Raw genomic sequence first — 18,440 nt, 5'->3', positions numbered from 1 at the left:
ATTAAACAAGTAGATTTATTGTGCTCCATAAGTTGTTTTGAGACATTCTGTCGTGGAATCATGCCAATTTCCCTGTGGAAGTAATTTTAAATTAAAAATTCCGTTGATATTGCAAAGTATATCATGCATACGGTAGATAACAAGAATAATATATAATATTGTCACGACAACCCAAAAAAAAAAAATCGTGAAACGGAATGAACGTAGAATCTCAGTTTGAATAAATGAGAAAGGTACAATTGCATCCAGAAGCGGATCCAGAAAAATATTTCGGAGGGGATTCGAAATTTCGATTTTAAAATGTTCATTGAGCAATGTGTAATAAGTTATGACTTTGTTTAATAAAAATCAGTTTTGCTGAAAAAATCTGGTCTGGAATGATTTTGAATTAAGAACGAATTACAATGGAAACTATTTTAAAATTTCTCAACAAGGCAAAACATTTCGGAGGGGGTCCGGACCCCCAAGACCCTCCCCTGGATCCGCCACTGATTGCATCACTGGGTAGATTAAAGAAGGTTTTTGTGTTATAATTCTAAAAGTAGTAATAAAATGTTTGTTCCAGCCGCTGAAAACGGAAAAGTTTCTCAATTTGTTTTCTTACCGTCAAAAAATAACACTTCCAATTTGACATCTCTCTTTTCAAATCAAATCTTCTCAGCGTATTTATTGTAGTCTCCATTGAAAGAAAAAAAAATCAAATTAATGACTATTGACACATCGTGTTCGTTACTTTACACAAGTCTATAAAACTTTTACAAATTAAGCGGTAATCTATACAGTCGAGGTTTTGCACGTTGTGATTGATGTTTGTGGGTTTGTATTTGTATTTACGTTTTGTGCTGCGATTGCTTTGTTTCTGTTTATTTTTTCTCTCTATCTCTCTCTCGTATATATTTGTTTCCGAGCTAATAACTAGAAAATCATAAATTAAAATAAATTAATTACACGTTCGATCTCTTGCGAATCTAGTTTTGTTTTAGTTTCCTCTCTCTCTCTTTTTCTCTCGTGGGTTTAATTTTTTGTTGTCGCTTGCAAATAAATTACTACACACTAGTAAAACACTAATTAGGCTGCTTTAGATCGGAAATTGTCGGATTCCTGGGAAGTCGCTCCCAGGGCAAACCCGACCAAGACGTTGAAATGGTAGGCGACCGCCTCCTGTCAGGGCGAATCGGGACAGATTGAACAGCAAGTACGGAAAGCCATCAAGCGATTGGCACACTTTCGGTTGTGCCGTGCAGCCACCTGAGCGCTCAGCCGCGGGCTGAGCGTGTCAATTGTTTGTGCAAATTCTCTGCCGACTTTCGTTTCGGCCTGTGAGCTTGTGTTTTGTTTTGTTTTGTTTAAGGTGTATGTACAAATGGGTGGCTTACCAATCGTTGCAAGCCGACGGCTTTGTACCTTTGTTTTCGATTCCTATCTCGCAAGTTGCTCTCACTTCACGGCGCAGTGGTTGGTGTGCGTGTGTGTTGGTTTATCGGTTAAAGTTGTGAGTGGTGAGGTGAAGAGGGTAGAGAGTGTTGGGCTGGTGCTGTCGGGTTTGGTGGAAAGATTGAACGGGCGCTGGGTGTGAGCTGGCACACCCGGTCGTTGCAGTGGATCACTGTTGTCACGATCCGATGTGGTTTTTAAATGCTGTTGTGCGTGTGAGTGGAGCTAATTTTGCGACTAGGCTGGGGACTCGTCAACGATGGGTCGCTCGCTTGGTGGCTCTAGCAGAAAGAGTGATAGACTAGACACTAGGGCGGTGGGAGGAGGCTTGCAAAGTGCGAAAAGACAGGGTACAGAGTGGTGGGCAGGGAACCCGAGGTAGAACCCAAGAAACGAAGGTGCGAAGGTAACGGATTGAAGGCTAGCTAGAGTTGAAGGGGTAGAAGGGAGGAGCTTCTTAATCTAATATGGTTTCGTTTTGGAAGTTCGTGGACAGGTTGTTTACGCCTTTGGGGCCTGGGCACTGTAAGCGAGATCCTGGGCGGTGTCGTAGCTGCGGGCATAAGGATACTGAGAGTTTCCTTGGGACCAACCGCTAGCACCAGCTCCAGTCCAACCAGCAGGGGCAGGGGCAGCAGCACCACCACCGCCGAGAGCGCTTCCAATAGCAGCAGCACCACCACCGCCTCCGACAGCCTTTGACAGCAGTCCAAGAGTACCAGCTCCATCAACGGCTCCTCCGAGGAATTTCTTGAATGCCAGGATAACGGCCAGGATCAGAGCGATCTTCGAGACGAACAGAGCCTTGATGGCGAGCAGAGCAACTCCTCCGAGAAGTAGGGGCAGCAGAGCGAACAGCTTTCCTCCGACAGCCAGAGCAAGTGGGCCGAGGATTTTCTTCAGTTTCTTACCTGTAAGGAGAGTGCGTGTGTGTGGAAAGAGAAACCGAAAAAAAAGAAAGCCCCAAATAGAATCATGTGCAAAGGAAGGAAATGGCGGTTAATAAGGTAAGGTTAGTTCGGTGATACGGACCTTTCTTCAGGGTTCTACCTTCTTCGAGGGAACGGGCAATGGTTTCGCTGGCTTCCTCCGGCAGACGGATCTGGATGGAGCGGGCGGTGAACAGTCGCTTGGCGGAGTCGATGGCCATATCGAACAGGGCGTCGCTCTTCTCTTCGGAAGTGGCCGGCAGGGTGTTGATGATTTCGTTCTCCGAGACGGATTTGCCCATACGTTCAACTGAGGCCGACGCGTCTCTGTGTAGGGGGAGAAATGAAAGCAAAACACAAATTTGTTGATTAGAACTTAATGGCGGCATTCGAGGGTTTTATTTTAATTATTTTTGTGTCGAACAGTATTTTTGTTCCAGATATGCAAGAACCGATTTTGCAACGCCACAAATCTACCCATACGGAAATGAAATGAAATAAAAAATAAACCGGGTCCTCTTGCCACCAGCGGTGGGGCAGGTGATATACAAACGAGAAGTAGGTTTCCGAATTGTGCGCTCTGGCAGGTCCCACTAATTAGACTCTTTGGTGTGTTCTAATTTCTAATTTCCGAGCCGAGCAAGTGATATGGTGGGCGGCTGAGTATGTATTCGAGGGTGCACCGCAATTATCCATCGATTCGAATGAAGCGCTAATATTGCGCAATGCGAATTCACGCTCGGTAAGACCCGGTTTGGAAAGCCATGGGAGGGCTGCGAGCGTGGCCGGAGGAAACTACAAACAGGCTGCAGCTGCCTTGGCCGACGCTGTTTGATGTGGGTCAGTCTCGAGCTCTCGATATCAATTACGAGGCGGGCGGGCGGAAGCGCTGTGGCCTAGAAAGTGTGTGTTGGCGAAGCTTTTCATACTTCTCTGTTCGCATTTGTGAAGTTGTTTGGGGCTCGCTGCGCACCCACCGTCCCCTACCGAAAAAAATGGATTTCGCGTAATCATATCAAACGGAGCGGTTTGCTGCTGCAGGTGCTCGAAACGGAATGCGGGGTATTAGAACGGGGCACGCGCACCGCGAACGGTAATCGGCGAGGATGGTTTCGTCGAGGCGTTTTATTTGAATCAAGACGCGATGATGCTCGGGATGAGTGCTACGGTGGGATTCGACAAATGGAGGAATCTGGATCACATTGTTTCGGAAATCGTTTGATTGGATATTTTGGGTGCGTGCGTAGTTTCACCGCCGCCATCTACAGGGAGCAACTTGTCGACTTTCACTTTCATCTGGACGAGTGATTGGTAAACAAAAGTAGCCTAACCAGCTGAAGTGGAAGTACCGTACAATCATTTCGCGGGGTAAATTGGAGCATTCATTTCTTTGATTGCTACGGAGCTGATTCGTGACATCACGTGTTTCGCTCTTTTGTACGCGTGAGGCGGCACGAGCAAGATACTGACCATCAGGCGGAATCTTGTGTTTGCTATTTATCAAAATGTCGGAACGATGTGATGCGTATTTTTTGGACCGGGATTCTGAGATTATGTTCGAATGCGAACGGTCTAGTGATTGAGCATTAGTTTTAACTGACGCTCGAAGAAAATGGTTTGTGGCTTGACAAGAGACATGAGCGAAACGGTTAACTTCGAAGATCCATTTTCGATTTAATAGTTATGTATGAATCGTTCTGCCGTTCTGTAAATCTTCTACTTACTAGCCTAAATCCTAGTATCATCACGTGACGAATTTCGAAATAAGTATCGTCACGTAACGAATTGTTGAACGAGTTCCGTTATGACAAATGTGGGAATGGCATTCAGAAAGGCTGTTAAAAAAATCAACATCTTTGGAGACTCTTAAAAAAGCATTAAACGTGTTATTATTAAGTAATGACATTACACAAATTTCAAGGAAATTCCATCATCACGCGCCTTACACCAGCATCAAAAGTAAAATTGCTGCACAGTAAGGACCTTACAAACGCCGCGTGTAAATGAACTTCTTTGGAAAGGTTGTTCCGGTTGAAGAGTAACGAATTACGAAATCAATAACTGTGTCACGTGATGACTTTCAAAATGAGTGTCGTCATGTGACGGATTAAGAACAGTATCGTCTATTGTTATGGCTGATGAAGTTTTGGAGTGATAAAATCCGAAATACTGTCACGTCACATGAATTCTGAAATTGTTATCACGCCACGAAGTATTAAAACGACGACTACGCGTAAATAATAATGCCAAATGTCAAACTCTCGAACAACAATTGAGCAATTGATCCAGAATGGGGAGTACGAGACCGATGAGTAGCAGTAAAACATTGTCGAAGGGAAAGATGTCGACATGAGACACTGAATGGCGCCTTCAAAATTGGACGAATTTTTTGTTATGGTTTACGAAGTTTTGGGTTGATGAATTCCGAATATTGTCAAGTAACGACTTTCGAGATAAACATTGTCACGTGATGAATTCCGAAATAAGTATGGTCACTTAACGAATTCGTTGGCGAGTTCCGTTATGACGAATTTTCTGAACCTTCCCCATGCTATTCGGAGGTTTGTGTTCCTAAACATAGACTATATGGTATTGATGCATCTTGAAATGGCTATCAGAATGACAATATAAATCGTAAGAATCTATACCAAAATTGATGGTTTCGTCACGTGATGAAATGAGTGTCGTCATATGATGAGTTTTTTCTCGAGTTCCGTCACGATAAATGTTGGAAAAGCATTCAAAAATTGTCAAGAGTAAGAAGCAAATATGACAAACGCCAGGGGAGAGGAGTGTCTAAATGAGGAATGCCTCAGTGAGAAGTGCTGGAGTGGCAACTGTCATCGTCTCTAGTGTTGCGTACTAGAATGACTAGAGACGAAATGACGAATGCTAAAATTTTTACAAGATTATCACCGGACTGGTGAGCGCAAGAATGTCTAAAGGGTGCAAAATATCATTCAAAATGACAATTGTATGTATAATATTATAGACAAACAATGGTCCTAAGTGTACATGAGAGCCTCTCTTTGTTTATTTTCTCTTTTGATTATTACGGCGTCATCATAGAACTTGCCAAAATTGCTTCATTATACATCGAATGTCTCTGATTTCGACTAGCATACTATGCTAAAAGTTGAGAAGCAAATGTATAAAACAGTCGAGTAATGATGGGAAGAAAGAGGGAGAGAGAGAAAACAAAGAGAGTCGAGCTGACGAATTTAAGGAAGAAGAATTGTTAAGTTACGAAATGATTAGCGCTTAACGATTTCTCGCATGTACCGAGTACCGACCGACAGAATGACGACCTCCGGATTGTCGAGCATCGAAGCTACTGAAAGACGAGTGCTGGAATGACGAATGGTGCAATGAGAGGGGCTGGAATGATGAATGCAAAAAAAAAGAGTGGTAAGTGTTAAAATGACTTTCGGAATGATGGTTTGAATTGTTCATAATTTTTTGTAGTAACGAATTTGGAAATGAGAAATTTTGTAACGTGACGACTTCCGCAATGACTGCCGTCACGTGACGAATTCTTTCACGAGCTCCGTAATGACGATTGACAGTACGATTGTTATTAAATCAGCTTTGAACAAAAAAGTGACTAGTACTGGAATGACGAATGCTTAAATGACGAGAGTTAAAATGACTACTAGAATGAAGAGTGCTGAAATGACGAGTGCTGACGAATACTGAAATGACCAGTGCTGGAATGACGAGTGCTGGATTGACGAGTGATGGAATGACGAGTGCTTAGATTATAAGTGCTAATATGACAAGTGCCAAGATGACAAGTGATAAGATGACAAGTACTGGAATTACCAGTGGTAGAGTGACGAGTGCCAGAATGACGAGTGCTAGAACGATATGTGCTGGACTGATGACGTTTGGCGAGTACTGGAATTGACAAGAGTTGAAATGATGAGTGCTAAAATGGCGACTACTGGAATGATGAGTGCTAAGATGATTTGTGCTACAATGATAAGTGCTAAGATGCGGAATGACGAGTGCTGGATTGACGAGTGCTGGAATGAAGAATGCTAGAGTGATGTGTGCTGGATTGATTATATATGGCAAGTACTGGAACGACAGTTAAAGCGAGTGCTGAAGTGACAAGAGCTGAAATGACGAATACTAAAATGACTACAAGAATGAAGAGTGCTGAAATGACGAGTGCTTAGATGATTAGGGTCATGATGGCGAGTCCTAAGATGACAAGTGCTTAGCTAACAAATACTGGAATGACGAGTGCTAGAACGATATGTGCTGGAATGATGAGGCATGGCGAGTTGAAATGATGAGTGCTAAAATAGTGACTACTGGATTGATGAGTGCTAAGATGGCTTGTGCTAGAATGATAAGTGCTAAGATGACGTGTACGGGAATGACGAGTGCTGGATTAAAGAGTGCTGGAATGAAGAATGCTAGAGTGATGTGTGCTGGAATGATTAGGTATACAAGTACTGGTACGATAGATATGGCGAGTACTGAAATGACAAGAGCTGAAATGACGAGTACTAAAATGACGAGTAGTATAATGACTGTTGAAATGAGTGCCATCACGTGACGCATTAAAATAATAGTAACCAATCGTATATTGTTATGGCTGGTTTTGGAGTGTCAAACCCGAAATAAAGGGTAGTATCACAAGATGAATTCTAAAATTGGTGTCATCACGCAACGAAGTATTAAATTGACGGCTAATAGAAAGTAATAATGGCGAGTACTATAATGAAGAATGCTGAAATGATACGAACTAGATTGATCAATGCTGGAATAGCTAGAATTGTAATAGGAAGTTCTGGCATGACGAGTGCTCTAATGACGAGTGATGGAATAATCAGTGTCGGAATGACGAATTCTGGAATGCGTGTGCTAAAATGACGAGTACTGGAATGACAACTGATGAAATGAAAAGTGGTGGAATGACAAGTACTCAAATGACTCGTGCCGTAATGCCGAGTGCTGGAATGACGAGTGCCCGAATAATAACTATCGGAAAGAATCGGCATGACGTATGATCAACACTACTGCATGTAACATACTTTTAAATGAATTTCGTAATGTCAAGTTTCAGACAAATAGTATCAGAATAGCGCATTCCGTAACGAGTGTCGTTTCGTAATGATAGCCTAAATAAACTATGTAAGGATATGCATTGACGAGTGCATTGGAAGTTGGGATCTTCATATGATATGTTCCGCTGCGAATATCGTCACGTGACGAACTCGGGAGCGCGGGTGAAATCACGTGGCGAATCCCCATAAGAATTTCGCAATGATGAGTGCTAGATTGATAAATTCGAAAATGTGAGTTTCGAAATTACGAGCGTGGAAATGACGATTTCCGCGTAGTTCCTAGTAGTTTCTGAAAGGAGTGTCGCAACGTGACGAATCCCTAGCTAAGCAATGTATTAAAGATTGTTGTAATAATTAATAGTAACAGAATGAAAAATTTAAAAAAAACGTGATGACGCATGTTGGAGCGACGAACCCTGCAATGTAGGGTGTCGTTAAGTGAGTGTCATATCGTGTATCATTGAGTGTCACGTGACAAACGTTAGAAACACTAGAATTAGATTGACGGTAGGAAAGGGCATTTGAATAATTAGTGTCAAAATGGTGAATATTAAAGTGAAGATTTACGACATGTTTTGAGGGTATTGTTTCAGGAAAAATCAAATTTTACAAGCTGACGAAAGGTGAAATAACAAGTATCAGAATGATGATGAAAAAAGAGGAGTAGGGGAATGGTGAATGATAGATGGATGAATTACAAAATGAAGAATATTATCTCGTGATAAACTCCGAAGTGAGTTGCGATGTGAGATTCGTCACATGACGAATTTGGAAGTTGAGGTCGTCACGTGACGAATTGCGAACCGATCCAGTGTCATCGCGTTCCGATTCCTACAAATTAGAGTGACAAATTCTGAAATGAAAGGATATCGTGGACTCCATTCTCACAGTCACCTAGTGAGTAGAAGGAAATTTTCTCCTAGTAACTGGATGACGTGACTGTGTAAATAGGGGCCCGGATTGAAGTAATCTTGTGTAGTGTGGAAATTCCAGAAATTGATAACCAATTTTGAAATGAGTGTCGTGAATGTAAAAGTAAATAATTTCGGAATACAGGGTGTTGAAGGATTAATTGGTTTCGGAATTGACGAGTGTCGCAATTGTGAAATGGGTGTCATCATGCAGCGAACCCTAGAGTTATTCGTGTTGGAATGACTAGTACTCAAAAGTAGTGCTACAATTCTCGAAACGAAAGTATCGCTTTTGAACAAATTCCTTGTTGAGGTCTTTGGTGAGGAATGGCTAATTTCGACGTAAATATTGTCACGTGACTAATGGTGTTGAAATGGTGCGTATTAGAGAGTCATCATGTGTCAAATACCGAACTGAGCATGACAGGAATGAAAATAATGGTTTGAAAGACTCAAGTGTACGAATAAAGAGAGTCTAAATGACGATTTCCAAAATGACAGGTGATGGAATCAAAAAAAAGAATAATCATAAGAAATGGGTAACTAAGAGAAAAAGTAGAAGAATCAATAAAATGGTTAATTAATTGTTTAAAGTTGAAACAATCAACAGTTTGGTATGACAATTTTCGTTAAATTGGGTGACGAACTGAGGAATAAATGTTTAAAGCGAATTAGATCCAAATGAGTGATCTAAAAATAATGGAATGCGTGTAGTAGCAGTTACGAAGTAATGGAATTGTTGGAAATAAAATGAAAAAGGGGCGATTTTCTAACTGACGATGAATGTTGAAAGGAATTGTGATTACAAAATGTAAAATGTGACCAAAAAATTCGTATAGATCGCATCCTTACCAAAATCGAATCAAACAACATCCCAATTTTTTTGGGCGTTCATTTAACATCTAGTAGCGCGGCAGTTCTAGTACAACTTTAGATCGAACTATCTAATGACAAGTACAAAATCGTTCTACTATACATATACTAACAGTAAAAATCTTCAAAATCTTGTTCCAAGCAAGTGAATTATGAAACCAAGCAAGCTAATGCTGGTCGCAGAGGTCGTCTCCTACAAAAAGCCTACAACTGGGGTTCCTCACTTACGACCCCGTTGAAATCTGTAAGAGCTGTCAGTTTTCCTCCACAATTAATGAGGCTGTGGGAGCCTAATCAATTCAACATTGTCACAACATTTCACTCGTCAGACCAAAACCCTCCAAACGGAACGGAACGGGCCCCGGCCTGGGGAACGCCTTGCACCTGTTAATGGAAAATCGCTCAAGTCAACCGCACAATGCACCCCCACATTTCGTAATACGATCGCGGAACCAATTGAAATTCAACAGATCTTCACCAGCCTACACAGGTAGGTAATAGCCTGAATGGTCGTAACTGTGGTCCGGGAAAGGAACCGCCGCGGGTTTGCTGATTCATTGCGTGCATCGAATCTGCAATTAAGTTTGCTGGGGAAGGCGGGAACCAAACTGTCACACCGTCACTCAGTTGCACGTTGTTGTCGTGCAGGGAACTACTTGCATAGTTTCCTGTTTTCCCCAGCGAAAAGTCACGGGATATTTAGCTGCACAGGTATGGGTTGCATAACACCCCCAAAAAACTTTACTTTTCACTTCTTTATCTGTTATCGATTTCAGTCTATGTTGTTTTCATTAATTTTTTTTTTGAAATTCACCTTGAGAAGGTTACACCAGGCACGATCTCGATGTTGTTGGCACGGGCAGCACGGTTCAGGGCGGTAATTCCTTTCACCGCCAGACAGGTTCCCATTTCGTCCGATTCGAAACAGCTGCCGAAGAACTTGAGCGCCATATTTAGCGCACTTCCGGTCGACGAGGTTTCCTCTGCCGGAGCTGGGGCGGCCATGGCACAGGCCAGGAGCACCGCGGATACGATTAGCACTTTCATGATTACTGGGGACTTTTTGTGTGTTTATTATTTTTCTATCACTTCACTTCACCCGCTAACTTCAGAGTTCTTTTGATAGCACAGAACTTTTCCACACGCACTCGCTCGCTTCGGGCTGCTCTGTGTCTGTCTCTTCGAGTTCGTTATTCTTCAACGATCGGTAATGAATTGTACTCCTATCTCAATATTGTAACCCTTATATAGCACCAACAAAAAATTGCTTCTTTAAACAACGAGATGATGATAAATTGTAATACCAAGATATTATGTTAAATAATTTCTGTATCGGCAAACACGCCCGAAAAGAGCAAGAGAGAGAGAGAGAGAGAGAAAGAGATCCGTGGCCGGAGGAAAAAAACGAAAAGGAAAACACCGAAAAAAAACCATCCGATCATTTCTCCCGCTGCTGCTCTCACCTGTGTGGGCATTTTTCCAAAAAAAAAAAGCAACACGAGAAAATATCGCTTCGACACCTGCAACTTCAGCACTTGCACGGTGAGATGCTGACTCAGAGCACCAACCCGATCCGAAGATCTCTTTCCAGTAAGGCTCTCTCTCTCTTGCTCGCCAATTCCGCACGCACACACGATCGTGCCATCATCTCCCGATCCGACGACGGTGACGGCGATGACGAGATGAAAAAGATGCCTCTTGCTCAATGTTCACATGCTAGTTCACACACCGTCATCCTGCCGGTTACCGATCGCGGAGTTGGCGGGTCCCGCCCGCCTGATTGTGAGAAAGACTGTGCAGCTACCGCCCGCTTCCGCCTGCCTCAAATACACATACGCACCCGAGCGTCGTCGCCAGGCCAATAAGAAAATAATGTTACCGATTGTGTAAGAGATGCCGCAGGTTCACACCCATACTCAGTTTGTCACCGTTGGTATGCAGATGGATATCATCTTCCTTGGCGGGGTGGGGTCCGAAGATTTCCGCCGCTACCGCTACCCGCAGAACTCCATTCCTTCGAGCGGTGGCAGCTGTAGAAGTCCTGCTACCGCTGAAGGAGGTTAAAAGGAAAAGTTAACGGATCTGGTGGTGAGCGTTTTCGAAAGAAAAAAAATCATTTTGGCTAGCTTACACCATTCCGTAGATGCTAATTTTTCTGTCGAACGACCCTGATGTTTTTGGGGTAATATCTTTGGCAAAGTTTGAATTGAAGACATGCAGTTACGGCGGATTCGCTAAGTGAATAGGAATGCTGTCATAAGTCACTCATGTTGGAGTACGTTTTATGCAACTTCAATTGTTGTTGGCGTAGAAGCAGTCAATTATCGCATCAATCATCAACTTTAAAAGAAGTCTGGTCAAGTCGGCTGTAGTGTTCGGGAAGCTTGTGTTTTTTTTACATCAGAAATGTATTTTGAAATTAATTCAGACAAAACCACTACACATTTCAATTTACCATAAATTTAGAATGATCGACAATACATTGACCAAGTATTCTATAAGTTGGTCTTTCAATTTAATGTAATTTAATTTAATTGAACTTATTTAATTTTATTTATAATTCATGCTCATCTTGTTTACAAACGACAATTTTTTTAAACAGTTAAAACTTTTGGTTTTTGCAAGATTTTCTCACAAAAGTTAGTAATGCCAATAATAGGGGTTACGCCCTATCCTTTCAGCACAAATAGTTGAAAGTATTATCCGTAGAACTGAACTTGTTTCAATTAACCTGATTGTTTTCCGCTGGACCAGTGCTGTCAGGGATACTGACCGATGAAAATGATATTTTATTACATCTTCGTTGTCTTGATATATTATAGAAAAAAGTTTTAAATAGACACTGACTACATTTTCCATGCAATTGAATCTGTTTTTCCGCCGGTCTCTTTCCGCACTGAGTGCCAATCACCGATGCCAGAGAGGTGACTCCATCATCTGGACGCTATAGATTTCGGCCCATCCAGCACCGTTTTGCCGCATGAGCGGTGCGACTTCGAAACAAAGGTACACTGGGATATTTGTAACTCTTCAGTACGTTGGTAAAATGATTAAAATTTGAATTAAAAGTGTCTTACATTCTAAAGTCTATACAGTTAACTCTTTCTGTGTCGATATTGAAGGGACCATAGACATAGGGAGAGATCGAGATAGTTAACACATTGATATTTTTTTTTCTTTCAGGACATCATAATGCATGCTGCGAAACGAAGATAGAAGCTCGTCCTAGGGGGTAGCAGTGGAAGGCAACGCATATATCTAGAGAAAATTTTCAATAGGACGTAAGTAACAATGAGAGATTCTCTTTGGGGTCTTTCTCTTCTGTTCATTACTCGGCCATTTCAACGTTTACTACTCTACTCTTTGCATAATATTCTAGTAAAAACCGTCGGCTTTCGATATGTACTGGAAAATTAGTGCAAAGTGTTGTAATGACGTCGTAATAATCGAAAGAGAAAGTAAACAAAGAGAGGCTCTCAATGTTACTTACGTCCTATTGAAAATTTTCTCTAGATATCTTTTTTCTGTATTTATATTCATCAGCTTCACAAAGTTTACAATTGTGCAAAATTGTAATCGAAATTATTTTGACCACGAAAACAACATTTTCGTACTATATTGTCGAAATTGTGTAAATATTTCTCATTATATAGAGATACTAGTTCGGTTCGTTTTATAGATATATTAATTCGATCATTCAGTGGCGTAGCCAAGGGGGTTTTGGGGGTTAAAACCCCCTCCAAACCAAAATATTTGAATTGAAGAAAAAAAAGTTTAATGCTGACTAGTTTATTAAATATTCAAATAATAATTTTGGAAGTTTATTATCTGTTCATTACATTGAGAACTTAATGTTTAAAACGTTATGGGGACTTTTTGTAAATTGTGAGAATGGGATCTTGTAACTAATATTTTAGTGAGGATCCTATAGTTGATAAATCATGTAAATATCAAGCAAAATAGCTCAATGAAAACGCCTACATAGAAACTGATGAAAAATGGAGTTTTACGCTTGTCTCTAACAGGTCAGAATCGGTTTTTATGTACATTTATATAAAGTGCCACTAGCTAAAATTGGTAATTAAAAAAAATTTAAAGTTTTTCACGTTTTTCGCTATTTATGATGTACATTTGGGTATCGAATTGAATGGCGCCAAGATTCCATAATTTGGAAACCCTCAGCTTTTGGAGATTTAGTATTTAGCACTTTAGCAGCATAATTTTATTGATTAATTTTTCCAATTGGATGAATTACTAATTCCAATCAAATTTAGTTCGAGGCTTAGTGTCTTCAGCAAAGTTTTCAAGAATGTTATTACAAATAGCTTGGTTGAAGATATGAATGCAACCCGTATTTGTGCATTATAGCATTATTGCACTACGAATTCCCTTACTAACGGTTATAGGCGGCAACAAAGAATTTGGGAGAACACCTTGTAGATGACTTTACTATCCTAGTATGTAAAAGTGACTTCCACGCCACTTTGCTATATATACTGGATGGCGTTTACGTCACCTTTCCGTACAAGGGCAGTTCAGTAATGTGATTAATCGGTAATTAGTTGCAAAAATCCCGCTTAACACAATTTTTATAGATGGGACATACTACTCCCTACATCCTATACTTCGGTAAAATCTCCTCCTTCCAGATCTTCAAAAGCACCCAGTGTAGTGCTCTAGCCAATTCCTGTACTCTGTGTTTGAGTAGCTCACTTGACAGTTGATCATTGCCAGCGGTTCAACCGTCCTAGTTTTTCATGAATCTTAGGTAGATCCGGAATCTGTCGTCGACTGCGCGCGTCTACAAGCTGATTCTTGCAATACTCTTGTCGTCTACTGCTTCGCTGTTTAGGTGTTCGTCATAATATACTTATCAATCGTGAGATTTCTGCACAAATAATGTGTACACCTTATAAGGTGTGCAGACTATCCTGTGCGATAACCGGTTTATACAATGCCTCCGACCTATCAGGATGTTTATGTCACCGATGACGAGCTTAACATTCCGCTATAGGCAGCCATCATAGACATGCTCCAGCTGCGCATAAAATGCATCTTTCTCGGCTTCGTGAGGTCAATGCACATTGATAATGCTCTAGTAGAAGAAATGGCCTTTGATCTACACTACACACATCCATTCGCTGATCGTCTGCCACTTGACCACGCGTTGGCGCATTTTGCGCAGCTCTTGTGCCGTCGCTCGATCCCCGCATTTCCACACCTTCTGCCTCGTCTATCAAAGCTATGCTACGGTTTCGAAGTTGCGAGTTTTCAGCTCATGCTTTTGTTAGTAAAGTGGTGTTTTTTGATCCACTCATTGAACTTGACCTAACCTGTCTCGTAGTCCGCCACCCAACATAACTGACACCTGCGGCAGGTACTTAGTTCTGCCTACGGTAGGGTTATAGCGCCCATGCCCGCTCACACCATCCCATTTCGCTATTACTGCAGAACACGGTAGTACCCAGTCGAACGCGGCTTACAGATTAAATGTCATCAATAGACCCGCAAACATTTTTGAAAAATCTAAGATTTTCGTCAAAACCCCCTCCAAACCAAATTTCTGGCTACGCCACTGCGATCATTAATCCTCCTGCATGTGAGAAGTTAGATGTTGTTTGCTTATGTTTACAATTTGCAATTTTTTCCACAAAGTTAGGGAGAATATAAAAAAATCATTGCTTGCTTTGTTTTTAATGTTTCCGAAGTATCTCGAAAAGAGGTCTGTCCTAATTTTTTATATATTTGCATTTTTTGCTAAACGTGCGCAGATGATACGATGTACACTGTAAGGATTCAAAAAAAAATCATTTGCATAGTATGCGTAATTTATAAACGTTTTAGAGCACTACGTAAAAATGTTGGCTAACAATACTTTCTCTGATTGATCGAAAATTTCGTTTCGACGCTATGTATTATATATTTCATGGGCATTATATGGCCAAAATTGCTTCGAAAATCGAAACATCAAGATATCTTAAAAGTTGGTTTGGCTAATCCCATTTATTAAATATCAGTTGCGAGAACGCAATTTTATTTTTGTTACTTTTTGAATAATCCAATCTAGAAATATGCACATCACATGATTCCTTTTTCAGAAGAGTCCCTGGAAAACGACAGTGCAGCTTTAAAAATCAATATTTTTGCAAATGAATTTTTTTTTATATTTTCAATAAAATGACTTGTTTAAGGATATCGTTGATTAGATTACCGTTCTGGAGATTGAATATGATATTACTGTATGGGGTGCTCTCTCCCCATCTACAACAAAATTAACCAATTTAACATTTAAAGGTGCTGGAAACGATTGTAAACAAACATATTGTTAAATATTCCGCTGTAGTGTGCAATTTTCTAAAAAATCTCTCATGCGTATACCAGTAACTGCACAAATTTTTGAGGTAAAGATATAGCACATCCAGATGAATATGCCAAACATGAGTTTTTTTGCAATGCCTGATATGACTATACGAGAACATATCAATACATATCAAGTAAATAGACATCGGACTAAATGCCCTAATCGTCAATCTACATTCCATGCTGTATCCACTGTGCGATGTGCCGACGGAAAAAAAGATCACACTGACATAAAGAGAGAAAATTGCAGGTGAATTTTGAGATAGGGAGATATCGAGATAGAGAAAATATCGAGATACGGAGGTTTTTTCACAGGCAATCTGAAGGGACTTACGAAATAATCGAGATAGGGAGAAATATCGAGATAGAGAATATCGACATAGAGAGAGTTAACTGCACTGGTATTGCTTTGTCAATATCCCAATGACGAATTTCGCGCCAACTCGAACAAATGTTGACAGCACCCTCTCAGATTTTAATGAAACTTTCTGTACATGAAGACTTTGTCACAAAAAGCCACTTTGCATACTTTGTTTTTCCAAAAATGATCTAGCCTGTCTTTTGAAAAGGGCCAAACTTTCTTTACCAATTTTTTTTTCAAATGGCTCTAGTCTAAAAATGACAAATCCTACAAAAAAATGTTGTAGGAGTGATTTTCACAAAATTAGTCAAATTTTGGAATTTTATCGAAAACTGAACCATTGAAAGTCATAATCATGTCATCATCCATTTTCCCAGCTGCTAGTTGTCTGATACATGCAAAAAGTATCAGTAACGAATTTGGTATATATTCATAACAAACCTGAATGAGGACTGGAAGACTACAAGACTGAAAGACTGGACAATTGGAAAACTAGAAGACTAAAAGACTGGAAGACTGGAAGACTGGAAGCCTGGAAGACTGGAAGACTGGAAGACTGGAAGACTGGAAGACTGGAAGACTGGAAGACTGGAAGACTGGAAGACTGGAAGACTGGAAGACTGGAAGACTGGAAGACTGGAAGACTGGAAGACTGGAAGACTGGAAGACTGGAAGACTGGAAGACTGGAAGACTGGAAGACTGGAAGACTGGAAGACTGGAAGACTGGAAGACTGGAAGACTGGAAGACTGGAAGACTGGAAGACTGGAAGACTGGAAGACTGGAAGACTGGAAGACTGGAAGACTGGAAGACTGGAAGACTGGAAGACTGGAAGACTGGAAGACTGGAAGACTGGAAGACTGGAAGACTGGAAGACTGGAAGACTGGAAGACTGGAAGACTGGAAGACTGGAAGACTGGAACACTGGAACACTGGAACACTGGAACACTGGAAGACTTGAAGACTGCAGTTAATTTGTTCCTCTCAAAACTGATAATATTGAGACGGTCGACAGAAGGAGTTTTTACGTACTGAGCTGAGCGAATAGTGTCAATTGAGATTTCAAGCGCAAGATGAAAGTTGTCAAGTGGAACAATCACACTGGATGGTTCATTGACGGAACATGTCGTGACGGCACCCAAATGAGCTCTGGCTGATTGAAATCACCAAGGACAATCATCACACCATCCGCGTTAGCATGTGAAGAAGCGTTATTCACAGCATCCATGTGAAGTTGCATGATATTCGAGTCGATTTTCAGGAGGAATATAGATAGCACCAATATAAAAGTTTCTCGATGGAGTTGTAATTCTAACCCAAACAGGCTCAACACTGGTTAAACTATCTACATATATCTTACATGAAGCAAATGCGGTGGAAACAGCAATCAAAACTCCTCCTCCACGACCGCGAATACTGTTGCCACTATTTCGGTCCACACGGTATACGGTGTAAGCATCGCCGAAAAGCTGCACCGATGTTATCCTTGCATTAAGCCACGTTTCGGTGAAGACGCAAACATCGTAGTTACCGTCCATGGCAGCGAAATACACGTCGTCAATTTTCGTCTTGAGCCCTCTAGCGTTTTGATAGTAGATCCGCAAACCATCAGTGTTATGTGGGAGGTGTCGTGTTGCATACCAATTTTCAGGACTGCGGGCTCGATGATCAGCATCAATGCGACTGGCGCGCAGGATGTAGGTACTGTTGTCCGGAAGAGGAACAACATGCGTTGCGGAGGGAATGACCAAGCCATGACTGTTGTGTCCAGCGGGTGACTGAGATGGGAGACATACTGATCGGACAGATGCGATACGATTAAAATTTTCATTTTGACATGTAAGGTTCGCTGCAGGATAATATTGCCGGACACTCTGGGGATATGGGGAAACTCCCTCTCTTCTAGTATCTGAACCGTACAGTCAAAAAACCACCCGCGATATACAAACGCCCACGCGCTCAAACATGGTAACATACAAATGCTCGAATCTTTCGCGATCATCTCCGCACATTTACGCCAGTGATCTCGCAAACATGAAAACGCCGCGGTGATTAAGTGAACATTTTAGCACTTTTTATAAACGCGGGCTCAAATGTGAACATACAAACGCTCGTTCCGACGCAATCATGAAACTTTCACGCAAACTGTTTCAATATGGTTCTGATAGCACTGAGGTTTCAGTCAGGTCCACTGGGGAGAGAGGCGGTCATGCTTACTATTTAACCAACGGTGCCGTCTAGGGAAAATTTAGGACAACTTAAAGACAAAATTAGAACGAATTAAGTTCTATTCCACAATTTATCGACGTATTTTTTATCCATTGTTTTATATTGACCTTCGGGAATGTTGTTGGAAGTTCCGGCTTCCCGCACTACCAGGGTTACGATTCTGATCGGGTCGCCGTTTTAGATCTAGCTCACAAGGTCCGGATATAGTTGAAGAGGCCCTCATTTGTCTTGCGGCAACCCACTCCGGAACAGACACTATTTCGAG

At 41.3% G+C, this 18,440-nt stretch overlaps 1 protein-coding gene across 1 annotated transcript; it reads right to left on the bottom strand.

Moving 5' to 3' along the window:
• Positions 1 to 661: 661 nt before the first annotated feature.
• Positions 662 to 10,425, bottom strand: LOC131677387 (uncharacterized). The gene is made up of 3 exons (XM_058957178.1): positions 10,040 to 10,425; positions 2,467 to 2,690; positions 662 to 2,345 (listed from the first exon to the last, which is right to left on the bottom strand). The coding sequence occupies exons 1-3, from the start codon at positions 10,270 to 10,272 to the stop codon at positions 1,936 to 1,938; spliced, it is 867 nt and encodes a 288-aa protein (XP_058813161.1). The 5' UTR covers positions 10,273 to 10,425; the 3' UTR covers positions 662 to 1,935.
• Between the last annotated feature and the right edge of the window lie 8,015 nt (positions 10,426 to 18,440).

Source organism: Topomyia yanbarensis, chromosome 1 (genome assembly GCF_030247195.1).
Source record: "Topomyia yanbarensis strain Yona2022 chromosome 1, ASM3024719v1, whole genome shotgun sequence".
Classification (NCBI taxonomy): domain Eukaryota; kingdom Metazoa; phylum Arthropoda; class Insecta; order Diptera; family Culicidae; genus Topomyia; species Topomyia yanbarensis.
The sequence above is the reverse complement of the archived record's forward strand: the minus strand, read 5'-3'. Positions and strand labels throughout refer to the sequence as shown.